General features: G+C 49.0%; 1 protein-coding gene across 1 annotated transcript in view; it reads right to left on the bottom strand.

Annotated features, from left to right (window-relative positions):
- BACE2 (beta-secretase 2) overlaps window positions 1–18235 on the bottom strand; it is a 69423-nt gene that overhangs the window by 35114 nt on the left and 16074 nt on the right. The window contains exon 2 of the mRNA XM_090271826.1: window positions 5941–6029. Coding sequence (XP_090127952.1) covers window positions 5941–6029 — 89 coding nt within the window. The remainder of the gene's footprint in view (window positions 1–5940; window positions 6030–18235) is intronic.

Genomic DNA, 18235 nt, shown 5'->3' with positions numbered 1-18235 from the left:
AGCGCCATAGGGACAGAGAACCCTAAGAATAGGACTCACTCAAACACAATAAGGGAACAAGCTAAGACAATGGCCAGAGTAATGGCAACAGAGACAGACAACATGCAAGGGAACACATCAAATTCCGGACTGTGAGAAGAGCTATCCCGGGAATAAAGCAGGGTGAGCGGAGGGCAGGGTGACCACATATTGTAAGGGGCCCAAGGAAGAGCTCTTGGCAAATCTCTGGGCATTGAAAGCATATTCCCACAAGGAAACTGATCAGAGTCCTAAGAGAAATGTCAAATCGCCAAACAGATCATTATAGAGTGTTTCTGTTGGCGTGCACTTTTCATTTCACTCTTTTCACAGTAAGTCTCCCAACAGGGGTGTCACCAGGTCTGTGTCTGAGAATTACAGGCATGAGTGCAGCCTTCCTTGGAGTCAGAAGGAAATTTAGTCAGAGATGGAAGACCTTCTTTTTTTGGTACATCTGAGACGTTTTAAAATAATGGTCTTTAATTCATTAAATTGCGCTTCTGAGACTCTGGTCCTAAGGAAACACCCAGGAAGCAGATAGAGGTTCATGTGTTATTGATAATGGCAAAGTGAAACCACCTCAATGCCCAATAAAAAGGAAATTCTTTAGTAAATGATTGTATATTCACACAATGGAATATTACATAGCACTAAAAAACAGTATCTGCTAAGAAATATTCAATGATGCAAAGGAATGGAGGTAAAAAATTATATATGTGTCAGCATCTTCTTCAAGACCATGAAGGCCACCTCTGCACGGTGGGCTGTTCTGGGGGGAATGCTCCCTCTTGTGGTCAGGCCCGTCCCCATTTTCTGCATACATAACTTTTATAATTAGGGGGAAACTATTTTTAAAACGTCTGGCAGACAAATTTTGGAGAACTTTTATTCGTTCTAACTCCATAATGACATACACAATACGAAGAATGTGTCACTTTAATGTTTACGAGGTTAGTTCACTTGCCTTAGAGCAGGGAGCGGATGTTTTGGGTGCCCATCGCCTGACAGGGGCAGGTATAGACAAAAACATGAGTGTGGGCGGGCCCTGGGGCCCCCCATGAGTGGCATAGGCCATGTGCGGTGTCCGGTCAGGGAACGGTGGGCACCAAGGAGCAGAGGAACGCCCAGCTTTAGTGCCGGCGGAGGTTCCGGCGTGCTTGGCGGACAGCCAGGCCCTGCGCTCATTTACACTGAATAGTAACACAAATAGTACATTTTTCAGTCCCTTTTGACAATTTGGGGTCATTGCTCAAGTTCAAAAATACACTATTGCTGACAGAAGATGCTAATTATTTTGAAATGTTTAGAGAATGTGATCTAGCATAGGGTCGGCAGCTTTTACTGTCAAGAGCCAGAAAATACAGATTTAAGCTTTTGTGGGTCACATGACTTCTGCGACAACTGTAACAACCACTCAGCTCTGCAAGGATAGGGAGCGCGCAGCCACGGATGATACAGAAGCAAACGTACCTGGCTGTGCTCCAATAAAGCTTTATTTTCAAAACAGGCAGCAGGTCTGATGTAGCCTGCGGGCCCTCGTTTGCCAACCCCTGATCCTGAAGACTAGTTAGCTCCCCAAAGCAGTAGAGAGTACTGTGGCTTTCTTTTGAGACGTTGTTTTATTTTTGCTGTATCTGGGCTACTAGAAACATTCGACTTGATGAAAGCCTGAACATGTCTTGAGTATGTGTGCTATAGTTTTCTGACCAGGTTGCTTTTTGTCTTCTGGGGGAATATTCTGGATGTTTGGCTACCATTTGCAGAGAGATGACAGGCAGCTGGAATGATGTTGCTCAGGTCTGAAAACCAGTCCAACCACTTCTTAGCTGTGTGACTGTGGGCTGAGTTATTTAATTTCTCTGTGCCTCAGTTTCCTCAACTAAGAAATGGGGTCAATATAGTACCATACCTCACGGGGTTAGTTTTGAGGATTAAAAGAGTAACTATGGCAAAGCATTTAGAACAAAACCCTGGAACGTAGCTGGTATGCAACAAAAATAGCTGTTGTAATGATCCAATCACACGCTACCTTTATTTGATGTATGAACTATTAAAAAATGTAAGGTTTTTTCCCTAGAAAATGCTTTTCTAGGGCTACTCTTACTGGATAGCCAAACCTGTCTCATTTGGAAGTCTAACCACCCCTGGGGAAAGGGGAAAGTATGCGGGAGAGGACTTGGTTAAGGTGGCCGGGAGGTAGAGCTTTGCAGGCTTCTTTCTTTTTTTTTTTTTTGTTTTAATCCACACCTGAGGACATGCTCATTGATTCCAGAGAGAGGGGGAGGGAGGGAGAGAGAGGGGGAGAAACAGCAATTCGAGAGAGAACCGCCTATCAGTTGCCTCTCACTTGCGCCCCGCCTGGGGACCGAACCCACAACCTAGGCATATGGCCTGACCGGGAATCGAACCTACGATCTTCCAGTTTACAGGACGCCAGTCTAACCAACTGAGCCACACCAGCCAGGGCACCCTGTAGGTTCCTAAACAGTAGAGTTGGGGTGTTCCAGACCGGCACTGCCCAAGAGACACTGCTGTAAGACACAGGCTACACTGATGCTGTCTAATATGACAGTCAAAGGTGGCGACTGAGCACTTAAAATGTGATTATAGTGTGACCAAAAACTGAACATTTATGTAACATTAAATTAAGCAGCCACAGGTGGCTATTTTTTCCTCGAGGAAAGCACAGTCTTAGATAATGGGAGAAAAAGTAACCCTAAATTCATAGTCCCTGGGATCCTCACACAAAACCTCAAAGAGCAAAAGCCTCAGAGACGAACTGTAAGCAGATCCGAGGGTTATTAACACCGTTTCCAGCTAAATTAAAAAAAAGAAGTGTGTTCCTTCCTCTTCACGTTCAAACGCACCACCTCTTGGCATGGAAAGGCCTTGGCGCTTGCTTACTCTGCACATTAATTAACCAAATGGAGAGAGAGCCCAGATTGGCTTCTTCTTTGTCGCATCCGTTCTGTGTGCTTAGAAACAGCAATCAATCAAGGATGTGGGGAGCCCGGAAAAAGTCCACTCACAGCAATAAAATCACTTTGGAGAAAATTCAGGAGACGTTCTCCCTCTCATAAGAGAGTTCAGGGAACGCGGGATTGGAAAGGGAAATCAATAGAACCGAGGAGAGAAGAGCCCAGCACACTTTGTTATTATAAAAGAACATGACTGTTTTCAGAGAACCTGGAGAAGGCGGAAGGGCAGAACTCAAGAGCTGAACTCTGGCGTCAACGCTGCTTCTCGTAAAATCGTCACTCCACACCCACCCCAGGGACGGTCCTAGGGAACTCTGCTGACACTTTCCTGGGGTGCTTCTGCCCATTTCAGGCAGTTACCTTCGGGGCTGTTGGCCTGACCCGGGGGACCAGATGCCCCTCTGACTCTTTCACGGCTCTGGACGGGAGAGGAACAGTGGGTCACAATGGCCGGGGGCTCTCAGGTAGCCTGCCCAGCCTCGTGACTGATCAGCATTTCCCACAGCAACAAATGCTGTGGGCTCCCCTAGGGCGGGTCCCCTCTTAGACTCACAAACAATAGGCAGGCTTGAGAAGTTATCTAAAGAATCAGGCAAAAATGTCTGTTATTGTCACATGGACAGAGGGGGTGCAGTGCAGCCTCTTTAAGGAGGTCACCAGGTACTTCTTTCGTATTCTAATTCCACTTACAAGCATCAGCGGAGAAAAAGAAATTGCTCCCTCACCACAGTGGTGCTGTGGGCTTCACTGTCCCCCCCTCCCAGGTGGATATGGGAGGAGGAGAAACTTTAATAGAAATATACTTAATTTCCTGAATAGGTTAGTAGGTCAGAAGGATGAGTATATGGACTCTCCCGTCAAACTAACTGGCTGGAGGCTTGTTTTATTGGCTAGAAAAGAAGCACATCTTTAAAAGCACACCATCTTTTTTTGCTGCACAGTAATTCACTAAACCCTCGCCACGGTGAAGAGCGGACTTCTGATTCGAAAAGGCACCAGAATCACTAACGGTCACCAGATGTCTCATTGCATAAATCAAAGAGCTCTTGTCAAAGTACCCCAAGCCAGATCTCCAATGACTGCGAAGGTGTTTCAGAAAGCACTGAACCCGAACACTCAGAGTCTGGGGGACTTGAATCAGAGGCTGAAAAACCCAACCAGAACCCTTATTAAAACTGAGGGAGATCAGAGAGGCAAGCAAACACAGGGACATCACAGCCCAGAGCTGCAACTCAGAGCAGAAACCTTTGTGAAAAACCGAGAGAGAATGTTCTCTTGGCTTCCATCAAGTGCCATGGTGGGAAGTGTACTTAGACCCTCCAAAGTCACTAAAGCATCAGACAAATGAATCATGCATAAGTTACACAGAGCATGAATTATGTTCATAGTTCATAGCCTGGCAATAATAAGTCTGTATTATCACAAGTCTATGAAAGCATGGAGAAGCAGAGGACAGGAGCAAAAAGGAGGTAACGTGGGTCTCAGCGTGGTGGCCGGGGAGAAGCCGGAAGCACAGACCCTGCCTGCGGTTCAGAGATGCGCTACCTCCATCTGGTTCAGCTAAGCAGAAATCTGGTAGCCCTGTGGAAGAACATGGTTCTCTTTACAAGCAAGGCAGTATCAGGGACAGAGGCCAAGCGTGAGTCATGTTTCAGAGGGACTAAGAAAATCTCCGCAATCCTTGCAAATGAGGAAGTCCCGCTGCCTTTGTTTGAAGGATGGAAGTGGCAATGGGATGAAACTGACAATGCCGTTGCAGAGATTCTTGGCTGATTTGGAAAATCACCTCATGAACCCAAGCCGCTCAGGGTGCCTGAGTCTGTCTCAGTCCAATTTTTATCAGTCGACCCTGGGTGCTTCGTGCACGGGGTGGGGTTCACAGTGCCCCTACGTCACGTGTCTCCTACTGCAGTGGAACTGGAGTATTTACATATTGAGGTGCTGATCCCCCCTCTATAAATGGCCTCCTTTTATTCTCCCCTGGATTACAACAGGGCAAGGAGAATTACATAGGTAGGTAAGTTACATTACGTTTGCCCTTCATTTGGGGGTATCGTAAAGAAACTCCTTATAAAAACTATGGGCAACACAAAGGTGACTTTCCAATCAACTCAGGCCCCTGGCAGACAGTCTCAGACTCACCTCCAGTGCTCCTCTCTCTCCCTGTCCCAGCCCGCCTCCACTTTAGGACCTGAGGGGCCCCCGTAAGCATCGAAGGATCATGCGCTCCCTGCAGTTCGGGTGTAACTACAGAACTGCTGACTTGCATTTTTCTAAAGCGAATCTCGTGAGAATACACAGACTATGAGAATTCCCTATGGATCCCCCTGGAATGAACACATACACACATATGCATATACATATACCTATACACACTTATCACAAACATGTACACAAACACACAACTATACACACACACATATACTACACACATATCACAAATGTATACACACATGAATATACACATTTACTACACACACATATCACAAATGTATACACACTATATACACATACACTATATGCACACATATCATAAACGTATACACACAACTATATACACACATACACCCATACTACACACACATATCACAAATGTACACACACATGCAATATACATTTACTACACATATTACAAATGTATACAGGTACACACTGTAGACACATACACTATACACACACATATCACAAATGTATACACACAACTCTATACACACATACACACACATATACTGCACACACATCCCAAATGTACACACATACACACAACCATATACTCACACATATGTATATACGCATACACTATATACACAACTATATATGTGTATATATACATGTAAATTCCTTGAAACAGACACACTTTTGACCGTTTTGCTGCAGGGTACTTTGAAGTACTGGTGTGGCGCCCCCAAACCCAGCCAGGCCTGGCCACGAACTCATCACTCACCTTGTCGTGTCAAAGAACGCGTCTATGTAAGGATGCGGGGCACCAGCCACGGCGAAGTTGCTGCTCCCGGTGTCAACAAGAATCTGCAGCTTTTATTTTTAAGGGGAAAAGAGAGAAACCATCAGGTTACTTGGATAAGGCCATATTCTTGAATAATTCTTTTAAAAACTAAGTACTGATAATTTTTTACTTGGAGAAATATCAATTAGAAAAATATTTACAAAGCTGTTATGAAACTGAAATCTGAACACAGCCCACTAGGAAGCTGGCAGCAGGGAGGGGCCCTTGTTTGCCTCTGACACACAGAACGCCAGCTCCTTAACGTCCCTAGGGTGTGGCTGGAAAGGACTTGCTGTGAATAACAAAGGACACCTTAGTCACTGCTTAGGAACTTCCAAGACCGAATGCATATTTCTTCTTACAAATCACAATATCACACACAGTCTGTGCGAGAACAGCTATTGCCCTGAGCTTATCCATCTTCCGAAGAAAGATCCAAATGCAACTTGTCAAACACCAAGGCCAACTGTCCTAAGAGCCGACGCCCGGTCCAAGCCGACATAAGCTAATAGATGCAACTCACAGGGCCCCGAGCTCTCGACTCACAGGGCCCCGAGCCCTCGTCCCTGTCTCCCTGTCCTGGGTTTAAGTGTCTCAGGAGGAAGCGGGGAAGAAAACGACAGAATTCCGCCATGAGCCCTGACAGGCGCAGCTCAGTGGTTTGGGCATCGTCCCACGAAGCAAGAGGTTGCGGCTTGGATTCCAGGTCAAGGCCTGTGTGCCTGGGTTGCGGGTTTATCCGGGTCAGGGGTCGGGGTGTGTACGAAAGGCAACCGATTGATCCATCCATGTTTCTTTCTTGAATCAATATTTCTCTCCCTCTCTTGCCCCCTCCCTTCCCCTCTCAAAAACATGAATTTAACAAAACGAGCTCCTTCATGAGGCAAATTTCAGGGAATGTTAGGCTTTTCAGAGAACAACGTGCTGCTGTTGGTCACCACGCACGGAGCGCCCTGAAAAAGCTGAGTGAGATGTAGCCTTTCTCAGTCACCGAAAGTCATGGATAATAAAGAGTAGCTTCCTGGACCCACGTCTCTCTGAGCTCGTGGTCCATGAGAAAAGCATCCCACTGGTACAAAGGTTCCCTGGTCTCGCTGGCCACCACACAGCCAATAGTCCAGCAGGACGCGTGTGCCAAGACCAGGGTTCCCAGGCTGGCATGCCACATCCCCACCCCAAGCTCCCGCGCCGCTGGGGCCGCTGGGTGTGGTCAAAGTGGACACAAGACTATTGTCCTTGGCATAATGGCCCCAGTGACGGGGCACTTCCCTGAGTGTGGAATTTACCCACAGCCTCTGCATCGTATCGGAACCGAGTCCTTTTCCACACCTCCGTCCTCTCGAGCCTGCCACGCTGCACGCTGGCCCCACTTGACAGGGGCAGCGCACACGACAGCAGAGAAAGCCACCCCAAACACAGACTGCGTTATTTTACACAGACCGCTCCTAATGGCCCAGACATTCTGTACAACCTCCCCAGCTAGTTCAGCAGCAGCCAGCTTTCAAGAAAACTCAATTCCGAGTCACAGCTCGGCAAAGCTGGTCGCCTCCTCACTCGTTCCTACAGCCTATGATTTCGGGGAGACAAATCACCCCGAAAGAGGAGGCAGCCACAAAGCCCGGCAGGGCACGGACATCCAGGAAGCAGTAAACGCTCTGGCTTGGGCTGGGAGTCATGCTTCTGAGCAGCAAACAAGCCAACACCTTTCTCTGCTCAATGACACTGCCAACAAATATTTCTCGGGTTGATTTCTCCCGAGGGCTGTGACTCTCTCGTGACAAGCAGTCTCAACTGAAAGGGAAAAAATAATAATAATGCCACTTGCCCTGGACTTTTACACAACCCACTATAAAATGACTGACATGCAGAGGCTCCGGGTGCAGGGTTCTCTTGGACACCTGAGCCCTGTCCACAGGACAGCACCGTCATCATCTGCTGCTTCTTGTGTCCTGGGAATTTCCAAAATCACTTCCTGCCTCCTGGGTTCGGCAGCACACATGACCATCTCACCCCAGAACGTACCATTCAGCCCTATAAGTAAGAGACACTGCATACACACACAAGAGTCTCAGATTCGTGGAATGTTTGGTGCTCTCCAAGAACAACTAGAAATGACTCAGAAGCACCTAAGAAAGACACCCATGTTCCACAAGGGGTAATGCAGAAAGGCATTGTTATTATTATTTTTTGAAGTGTGTTGAGTGACAGGGGAAAGGACTTCGAAATTAAACTTTTAAAAGGAGAAGCAGCAGAGATGGGGGCGGGGAGGTGTGGTCCTGGCCGTTGGAGAGTTAAGAATCCAGTAGGGAAGAATTGCTTGGGTTTTTCCCTCCAAACCGGCCCGAGATCCAAGTGGCGAGACCCAGGGAGGTTCAGAACTAAGTGCATGAGTTGACAGGGCGAATTTTCGGTCCACTTCTTCACAGACAGCAAACACACTGCCTCCCATTCCCGCCTTTCCTCCCCTCCCCAGCTGGGCACCAGCGGGGTCTCTCCCTTCTCAGTGTTCTCTCCACAACCTACGGAGAAGGAGCTCCTGCCTCACCGTCCAGTGCCAGCCAAGGTCACCAATGACCTCTGCTCACTGACCCCACCATCGCCTCCTTCAGCCTGCAAGCACCACTGGCCACTACTGACCAGCCCAGCCCCTTCTGGAAGCTCCGAAAGTGCCGCCTTCCTGGTGTCCCCTCACGGCTCTCCCTTCTCGTCTCTGTGGTCGAGGCCGCCCTCCTCTAGCTGGGCTCCTGGACCCACCTTACACATGGTTCCTGAGAAGTCCCCGTCCCCAGCCCCTGCAGCCTCATTTCACACTAGAGTCCAGCTGTCTTCTCCAGATTACGTCCCCACAGGGCACCCTCCGTGAGAGTGCAGCCTATGGGTGTCCATCAGGTCCTCTCCAGTACCTTGGACAGAGCCCAAGATTTAGTAGGTGCTCAATAAACAGTCATTGACTAAATGAAGGAGACTCGAGGGGGCTAGAGAGACTACCACTGAGTGGAGACTAAGCAGCAGAAATGCATATTCTGAGAAAAAGGAATGTGCTTGTACATCTATGAAACAAGTCTGTGTCGTGCACCTACCATGTATACACAAAACATAAAGAGGGCAAAAGACCTTAAACAATCTATTCTAGAAGACAAGAAAGGAGATGTACGAAAATTCTATTACCCCCCCAAACAAAACCTTTCTTCTTTGACAGCATTCTCCAGGCCCAGCAGTCCCACCCAAACTTGCCTGATAAGATTTTATGAAATAATCACGAAACAAGAATGACCATTAGACACACACACTACGCGTCGGTGGGAACTGAACACATTTTGAATGAGATCATTTTTTTCTCCCACATCCTGAGTGCTGCCCTCACATCAACAGCGACCGAGCAGTGACAGGCACCCGGGGCTTGGGTCAAGTGCCACTCTGCCACTCCTGTGTCCAGGCAGGCTCCTCCTCCTGCAGGTGTCTCTCTCTGTTCCCTCTTTCAGGAAGAGGGTGACCAGCCTCTCTCCTGGGGCACTTTTGAAGAGTAAACACTGTCTCGTGAGTTAACTGCAGGCTCGCAGCCAGTGAGTGAGAAATGCCAGCGTGGAGCACACGCCCAGGTGTCAGCAGGAAGTGAGAAGACTGAGGTCAGCCGTTGGTGCCCATCGGGACAGACTCCATGACGTCCCAAGGGACCTCTGCCTGAGAGCTGGATCCAGAGTGATTTGAATCCGACAGCTTCTTCAGGAAGAGTCCTTGGGGAATGTTCTTGGGGACAGTTAGGACCTTATCGGCATGCCTTGCTGTCCCCAAAACTCACTCACTTTTAAACGGAAACATTTTGTGGAGCTTTGTTTTTCTCATTTTGTTTTGATGCATTTTGTCACCCTTGGTAACATCTTTTACTGCCTTCAAATTCCTTCCATTTGTCTATCTTTTCTCTCAGTGAGCTCGAACGTTGTTTGAGGACAAAGTCCTCTTTCTTTGTCTCTTTCTGATGGTCCCCTGAGCGAGGACAAGAGGGACCCACTAATCCCTGTTCCTAAGATGGGGAGGAAGAGTATGTGAACTCCCAGTGGGAACAGAGGGAAAGCAGATGAAGAAGCTAAACCTGCATACAAGCTGAAAGAAGCCAGAGAGAATTCACCAGGCCAATTTCATGACACATTTGTGCAAAAAATTTATTTAGGATTTTTAGAACTGGCTAGGATGGACTCCTTTTATTAATGTCCCGGCTACTCTATAAAACACACACCCCCTCTTAAATATCCAAGGATAACAAAGTTAGAAGCAAGAGGACAGTGGGGGCCTGAAGGCACCCACCATGCCCTGGTGACTTCCTTTAGCTGCAGGAGCAACCCCTCCAGCGTCCAGGGCAGGCTTGGAGTGAAGATCGCAGAGAGAATGTTCTCGGGAGCGGCCCTCAACCCTAAATACACTATAGCTGATGGACTGAGACCTCTGTTTCTTTGCTCCTCTGGGGACAGCCTTGAGTGTGCCTCTGTGGCCTCCCAGAAGTGCCCCCCAGCAGGACTGAGCCCAGGCAGCCACTGCTCGTGGGTGCCCGTCCTTTCTGCCTCCCCTCTCTCTCCTCCATGAATGTCTCGGGCAGAGAGAGACAAGGGGAGGCTGAGTCACGCACTTTGCCGTATGCACCCCAGCGACCAAATGTCCTCTAACTCAGACCCTGAATAAAACAAACACAGAGCGGTCAGGAAAGCTAAGATCTTCCCAGGGCTAAGAACCAGCTACCACCCCTCCCGGCTCCCCCTGGCTGAAGCCTACGCAGACCGTGCGTGGCTCCGTCTGCCCCTTCTAACCTTTTGCTGATGCATGGGGCAGTTAACTGCACAGAAGGCCAACTGCTAATTGCTGCAACAGGTAAAATGTTGCATTCAAGGAAGGAACTGCGTTATGCATCTAGTTACCGATTAGCAGCCCAAGACTCAGATATCACTGTCTCTTTTTCAGCAGGTTAATAGGAAAATTAGCAGATAATTTAAATAATGGCTCATTTCACACAACGGTTCCTAATTACATCAGCGGCCCATCTGCCAGAGTCTGCCGGCAAGAGAACCCACAGTGGCGTCCTTCCCGGCCCAGCCACACGGGCTGTTTGCCCACAGTTATCACACGTGATTGTTGGTGCCAATCTTGTTAATCAGGTTCTTTCAGCGCTTCAATTCCAGAAATGAATCTCATTTACTTAAACACATCTTGTTGAAGGAAGCACAAATAATTGCCACGCGCCATTTCTCCACAATTTAAAATTAAGGTTGTTTTTATAAAGAAGGGGGAAAATCGTTTCCAAAGGGCTCCACTTAACACAACCAGATGTTGAAAAACTTTGCTGAGAGGAGCTGGATCATACAGTTGATTCAGGCTCTGCGTGTGTGTGTGTGTGTGTGTGTGCATGCACATACATATTTGTGCTTCCACTACTGCACCACAGGCCCTACTAGGAAACCTAAGAACCATGCAGATTCCTCAGCTCCTTCTGGAAAAACCACCATTTGCCAAGGGCATGGTGGGGAGGGACCCAGGCTTGGCTGCCTGGTACCAGCCATGGTGACGGTTTCCCAGGAACTACTTAGGGCTTGGCCGGTGAATGCAGGCTGAGGAGGGCGAGGCTGGGAAAGCAGGATCTGAAGTGTGGGAGGGTGGGTGTAGGGTCCTGGTTTGAAGAACCTAAAAGTCACCACTAGATCAGAGTCCTTCTGAACATGGGAGCTGTCACCACCTCTGCAGCTGAACCCTGTCCCGGGGGTGGTGGGGCATTTACTGGGGGCGAGGGGTGTGCTCCCAAAGTTTTGAAACCTTTCAAACTACCCATCCCTGTTAGGAAGAGTAGAAAGGGCAGGGGGGGCAGGATTTTATCATCCACCCATGGCCTTAAAGGCGCTGGCAAGGCCTGTTCATTCCTAGGGTGCTGCTTTTGAGTTCATTTTCTACCTATACTCCCAGGATCCACCCTGCCCTTCCTGTCTAAAATGGAAAAGCATGAAAAACACGGGCTTAGGGTCTGTTGCGCCCGGACGCGAGCCCTGACTTAGCTTCTTGTGGGCTGTGGCAACTCAGGGAAGCTGCACCCCCTCTCTGAGCCTCAGAGGCCACATCTGTAAGGTGGGTCAGGAAAGAGCGCTGCTATGAGGAGTACATGGGGTAAGTGGGATGTGGTCAGAATAGTGCCTGGCACCCTCGGGTGTTTCCATTTCTCTGAGTGGAGTGGCATGACTTTGTCTTTCCTCTCGTCCCACGGCTGACTTCCATCACCGTGCAAATGCGACTCGCATTGCGCTCCTGCCAAGCCTCCGTGGTGCCTCTGCGTGGCGGCTAGTCCAGGCGCAGACCAGAGGTGGGGGGCGCAGGCCAGAGGTGGGGGGTGCAGAACAGAGGTGGCGAGAGCAGACCAAGGTAGTGGGCGCAGGCTAGAGGTGGCGCGCGCAGGCTAGAGGTGGCGCGCGCAGGCCAGAGGTGGCGCGCAGACCAGAGGTGGCGGGCGCAGACCAAGCTAGCGGCGGGCGCAGGCCAAGGTGGCGCGCGCTGGCCAGACGTTGAGGGCGCAGACCACGGTAGCGGGTGCAGACCAGAGGTGGCGCGCGCAGGCCAAAGGTTGAGGGCGCAGACCAAGGTAGCGGGCGCAGACCAAGGTAGTGGGTGCAGAACAGAGATGGCGCGCGCAGGCCAGAGGTGGCGCGCGCTGGCCAGAGGTGGCGGGCGCAGACCAAGGTAGCGGGCGCAGACCAAGGTAGTGGGTGCAGAACAGAGATGGCGCGCGCAGGCCAGAGGTGGCGCGCGCTGGCCAGAGGTGGCGGGCGCAGACCAAGGTAGCGGGCGCAGACCAAGGTAGCGGGTGCAGACCAGAGATGGCGCGCGCTGGCCAAGGTGGCGCGCGCAGGCCAGAGGTGGCGGGCGCAGACCAAGGTAGCGGGTGCAGACCACAGGTGGCGTGCGCAGGCCAGAGGTGGCGTGCGCAGACCAAGGTGGCGTGCGCAGACCGGAGATAGCGTGCGCAAACTGCAGACGTGGCAGGCTGCGCTCATCAGTCCTTCCCGGCGCACAGCAGCCGCTCCTGCAGCAGGTGATGCTGAGATGGACCCGACTGTGCGCAGAACCACCGGGAGCATGGGTGGGCAGTGCCAGTGCTCGGCTGGAACAGGGCAGAGCTCCATGCAGAGCTCTGATTCCAGGGTCTCCAACTCTGTTTTTGCTCTGCCTGCTTTTTCCTCCCCACCCTGGTTAGCAAGTCACTCTGTCCCCTGGGCGCCCAAGCGCCTCCATTCCCTTTCCTTTCCCTTTGCTTCCACCCCCAGGAATCTGTGTGGTCCTGTTTCTCCTACTTCTGGAATCTTCCTGAAGCTGCTCATGTTTCTCTCTCTCGTGCTACTCCTTGGATCACCCCAGTGGCTTCGTGTTGTGAGCTCTGAGCATAGTGCTGGGCACACAGTAGGTGCTCAATAAAGGGTGTTGAATGAAGGAATGGTGTCCAAATATCACTGAGGCCATCCTGTCCCAAGAAACTTCCGTCCAGTTAGTTTGAGCTCTCTGGCCTGGGTTTCTCAGGGGGTTCAAAGCCCTCCCTGGGGTTCTGGAGAATCTGGGGTCTTCCAATCCCATAGCCTCCAGGGCTCTAAGGACCTTTTGTAACAGGAGGGGAGCAATAGCATTAGCATTAGAAAGAGCATTACAGCATTCTTGGGGCAGAGAAAAAACTACCCTCTAAACCCGCTGCCCAGTGAAGCTGTATGGATTTGCAGCTCAGTCTCCTGCTGACCTGTGAGAGCTGACTCCCAGCTTGTTCCCCTTAATATTCTGAGGCTCCAGCCATCCTTTTTGGCTGCTGAGACTCAGAGATGACATCCACATGCAGGTCCCGTGGTGTGACCATGCATCCGGGGCTGTCCCTGGGCCAGGGGCTGGCAGATCCAGGGCCAGAACTGGGCGCCAATTCACTGCTGGGCGCAGAGCTCAGGGAGCAGCCAGCGTCACACCTGCAGGAGGCGCCCGATTTGCCATGGTGGCCGCACAGGTGGCATTACCTTCAGAGATCCCAAAACCCAGTGCCTGGTTCTCTGCCTCTTGCATGGAGAATCAAAGCAGGGACTAAGAGGGGAACGGCCTTGAGCAGCCTCACACCCGCCGACCTTCTGGAAGTCAGAGCTAGAAGCCGGAAAGTTGCTTGTTTGTTTGCAAGAGGCTATTCGGGGACAGGGGTCTGGATGCTTCCATGTCCTGGGCCAGGCCCTCTCTCTCTGTAGGCAAAATTGGGAGGGGGCTGGGGGGCAGAGAAGAGCGAGCACAGGGGGCACCCCTTCTATGGAGAATGTCAGGGCGTCTGGATGTCCCTGCCTGGGCTGCGGGCGTTGCCCTCAGTCTCCGAGGTTACGCAATGTACCTGCTGGCAGGATGCCACCCCACTGATGAGGAACGAAGGCGGAGTTTTAAATAGTCATGAGTGAGAGTCACAAGGCTGGACTTCATTCACAGACGCCAGTAAAAATAATGATTCTTTTTCCCATGTTCACACTCAACTGCTTCTCAGAAAGCACTCAGTAAAAAAGGATGAAAGCAGGTTTGTCCCCACGTTTTTGGTGATCATGGGGGAAAGGAGACAGGCAGGGGAACCTGTTAAGAGTGTTGGCTGGTCTTTTCTTCCCCCAAGAGACAACTAAAACTGCTCCCTAAAACCCTTCACGCCTTTTCAGGGATTTTAGAAGATGTCACTTAGCTAAAAACCAGCTCTTTCTTCACATGTTCAAAAGGAGTTTAAACAGACCCTCATCAAAGGTGCAATGTCTTCCCTCTTAAGATACTTCTGGAGTTTCACTAAATGGTCCCTTTTGCTTACAAGTTGGTAATAGCAATGGAAAAGCCATTTCAGCCCTGGCTGGGTGATGAAGTTGGTTGAAGCATTGTCCTGTACACCAGAAAGGTTGCAGGTTCGATCCCCAGTCAGGGTGTGTAGAGGAGGAAACTGATTGATGCTTCTCTCTTGCATCGATGTTTCTCTCTCTCTCTCTCTCTCTCTCTCTCTCAAATCAATAATAATAATAATAATAAATCCTCCAGTGAGGATTAAAAAAAAAAAGAAAAGAAAAGCCATTTCAGATCTGAACTTTCTTTTAAAAACATGGGATTAACCCTGGTTCCTAACATTAAAATATTGTCAATTTTCACTAAATGTTTAAAAATAACAGAGAAAGAGAAGGTGCAGCAAGAGGCATGATTTTCAAGCTTCTATTATTATAAAATGGTTACTCCTCACTATTTTTCTAGGTAATACGATTCATTTTTTAAATCGTGGTCAAACACACATAACATAAAGTCTACCGTCTGCACCATTTTCAAGTGCACAGCTCCACGGTGTTAAGTCCGTCCACACTGGTGTGCTACCATCACCACTGTCCACTCCAGACCTCTTTTCATCCTGACACTGAAACTGTCCCTATGAAAGAAGTCCCCATTCCCTCCCCCACCTCCAGCACCTGGCACCTACCGGTCTACTTTCTGATGCTATGACTTTGACAACTCTGGGCACCTCATGAGTGACTGGCTCCTTCTACTGAGCACAAAGTCCCCAAGGCTCAGCCATGCTCTCCAGCATGTGTCAGAATGTCCCTCCCTTTTAAGGCTGAATGACAACCCATTGTCTGTGTCGGTCACATTTAAAAAGTCCATCAATGGACACTTGGGTTGCCCCCACCTTCTGGCTTTGTGAGAAATGCTGCTTGACCACAGGTGTAGGGAGATCTCTTCAAAAGCCTGCTTCACGTCTTCTGGGAGGATTTTTTTCCCCAATATTTAGTGAGCAGCTAGCACATGCATGGACCAGAGGGACAAAGAAGATACCATGTCCCTTATGGAATCCACCCCCTAACGTTCAGACGAGAGACCACTTTTCTCTTTATAATAATTTTCAGTCTGTTGAATCCACCAAAGGACTGGGAGACAATAAAGCGCAGGTCACTGGAGAGGACTGATTTAAAGTTTATCTACTGATTTAAAAGTTTAATATCTCAGCCCTTTCCCCTGCCACTTAATACACTTAAAAAATAATTTCCTGTGTTTATTACATTTGTCAGTGTCCTGTCACCAGTTTTAAGAGTGTACAACAAGAATTGGGAAAGTAAATTTCCGATAGGGCGGTGGACTGCCAATCACATCCTCTGTTACTCTGGGCGGTACCTACAGATGACACAGAATGATGGCTGTATTTAAAATCCGCCCACCCAGAGGCCTGCTAGGTCAGCCTCTCCAAGCCCATCCCGGGAAAACACACATACAATGCTCTCATTAAGTGCTTTGAAAGCAGAAAATGTAACTTAAGGCCTGGGTGTCACAGGGACCTTAAAGCTAAGGGGTGTCTGCACAGGAATGTGAGAATGGTAATGCCCGGTAATCTGCAGCCCCTCCTACTGGGCTCAGTGGGGATGCTGTGACCTCGTCTTTTCACGGACACCTTCTCGGCATCTAAAACCTCATTCCCGCTTACATTCTCTGTGCATGTGGCTCTGATCTGCCCACACTTCACCTCAGAATCCAAAAAGGCCACAGCTGCCCAGTTTACTGCCCTGCGCTAACTTCCTGCCAGTCACATAAGGAACAGGCTATTTGTATGTGGTTTGCAAAAGGCATTGACACTTTTTCCTTGTTAAACCCAGGAGGGTAAAAAAGAAGTATTTTAATAGCCTATAGTGATCAAAGATAGCATTCTCTGCTAAGGAAGTTTTATAAAGTTCTGCCAAGTACATTCCTTTCAGGAACAGCCTTAAATCTCCATTGATCTCCACGTTTTTATGGTGTCCAGGTATTTTGAAAGAAAGTGGACCCAGAGGAGAAATGATAGGTGCACTCCTCTTTGGCTTCTATGCCAGCTAAATACAGATGTTTTCCTAATTAGGGCCTCGAACAGTTACATGGAAATCAAACAGTCACACGGAAATCTTCCAGAACATTCTAGAGACGAGAGAAACTGGGGAGGCTAGGTAAAAAAAGAGCAACATGTTAACCTTGGCAAAGTCTTCCTGCCCCTTCACCATCATGGTCGCTTCTCAGGGTCTATTTAACGTCACTATCCAGCCTCATACCAGCTTCCAATAATCCACTGATCAAACACCTTATTACCAATTTCCATACATGTCAACTAAATATTATTCAGGTCACACACGACATGCACAGCAAACAAGGGATTACAGTCACACCTGCCCACTTAGCACAAAAACCCGTGAACATAATTCTTAGTAAAAATTGTATTATGTGATTTCACAATTTCCTAAAACATTGCAAACAATATAAAGGCCCTATGGGACAAAGATGGGGTTTGTATTTTATATAGATTTTTAAAAATCATTCCAATATACCTGCCCCATCCAATCAGAGCCTCTAATGGAGTTTTAAAACAATCAAGTTTTAGTCTTAATCACTGAAAATAATCCTAAAAACAAAAACAAAAACAAACAACAAAAAAAAACTGCTGGGCTTGCAAGTTTGGAAAATATTGATTACTCTTTGAAACTTCCCAAATTAACTCAAATGATTTCATCCACGGTCAACATAGATTTCAGCCCATAATCACCTGAACTCGGATTTTTAGGAAGGGTCTGGCAGCCTTCCTACCTTGGCGACACCTTTCAGTTCTGGGACACAATGGAGATGTGAGTGGGCGGCTCAGTCTGAAATGTCCTCTCCCCAGAGGGGCTGCCGGGCTTGGAGATCAATGACATGCCAGGACGGAGATGAGACATTAAGAGTCATAACTGAGAGCCTCATGCTCGTAAGTGCCAGGTTCCATACAAAACATTTCAATCCTTTTTGTTCCAAGAGGTCAGAAAGGCAGGCAGCTAGATGGTCCTGGGCCCTGGAGAACTGGCTATAAAAGAAGCCATAATTTTCTGGGTCACCTGAATGTCACGATTTTGCCCCAAGTGGATTTGTGAAAAACAAACGTAACTCTATTAAGCATGCTTCTCTTCGTTCTGCCTTCAGCGTGATAAGAGCAGGAGCACAGTGGGCGTCAGTAGGTTTCGGCTATATTAACATCCATTTATTGAAGAACGATATAGTTTTATGATCCAGAAAACGGGCCAGGGGGGCTATCATAGCACGGGGATAACTCTATCCCAGAGAGCCCTCCCCCTCATTCCTGCCAACCTGAAATGATCTGGTGAGGGACGACAGAACGGGAGGGGTGGGGGATGGGGCCACCCACACCCCGGGATCGGAGTGAGGGTGGAGGCAGAGCTGGAGGTGTGCATTA

Source organism: Furipterus horrens, unplaced genomic scaffold (genome assembly GCF_987537825.1).
Source record: "Furipterus horrens unplaced genomic scaffold, mFurHor1.1.pri manual_scaffold_1, whole genome shotgun sequence".
Taxonomy (NCBI): Eukaryota; Metazoa; Chordata; class Mammalia; order Chiroptera; family Furipteridae; genus Furipterus; species Furipterus horrens.
This window is presented reverse-complemented; position numbering and strand designations above follow the sequence as displayed.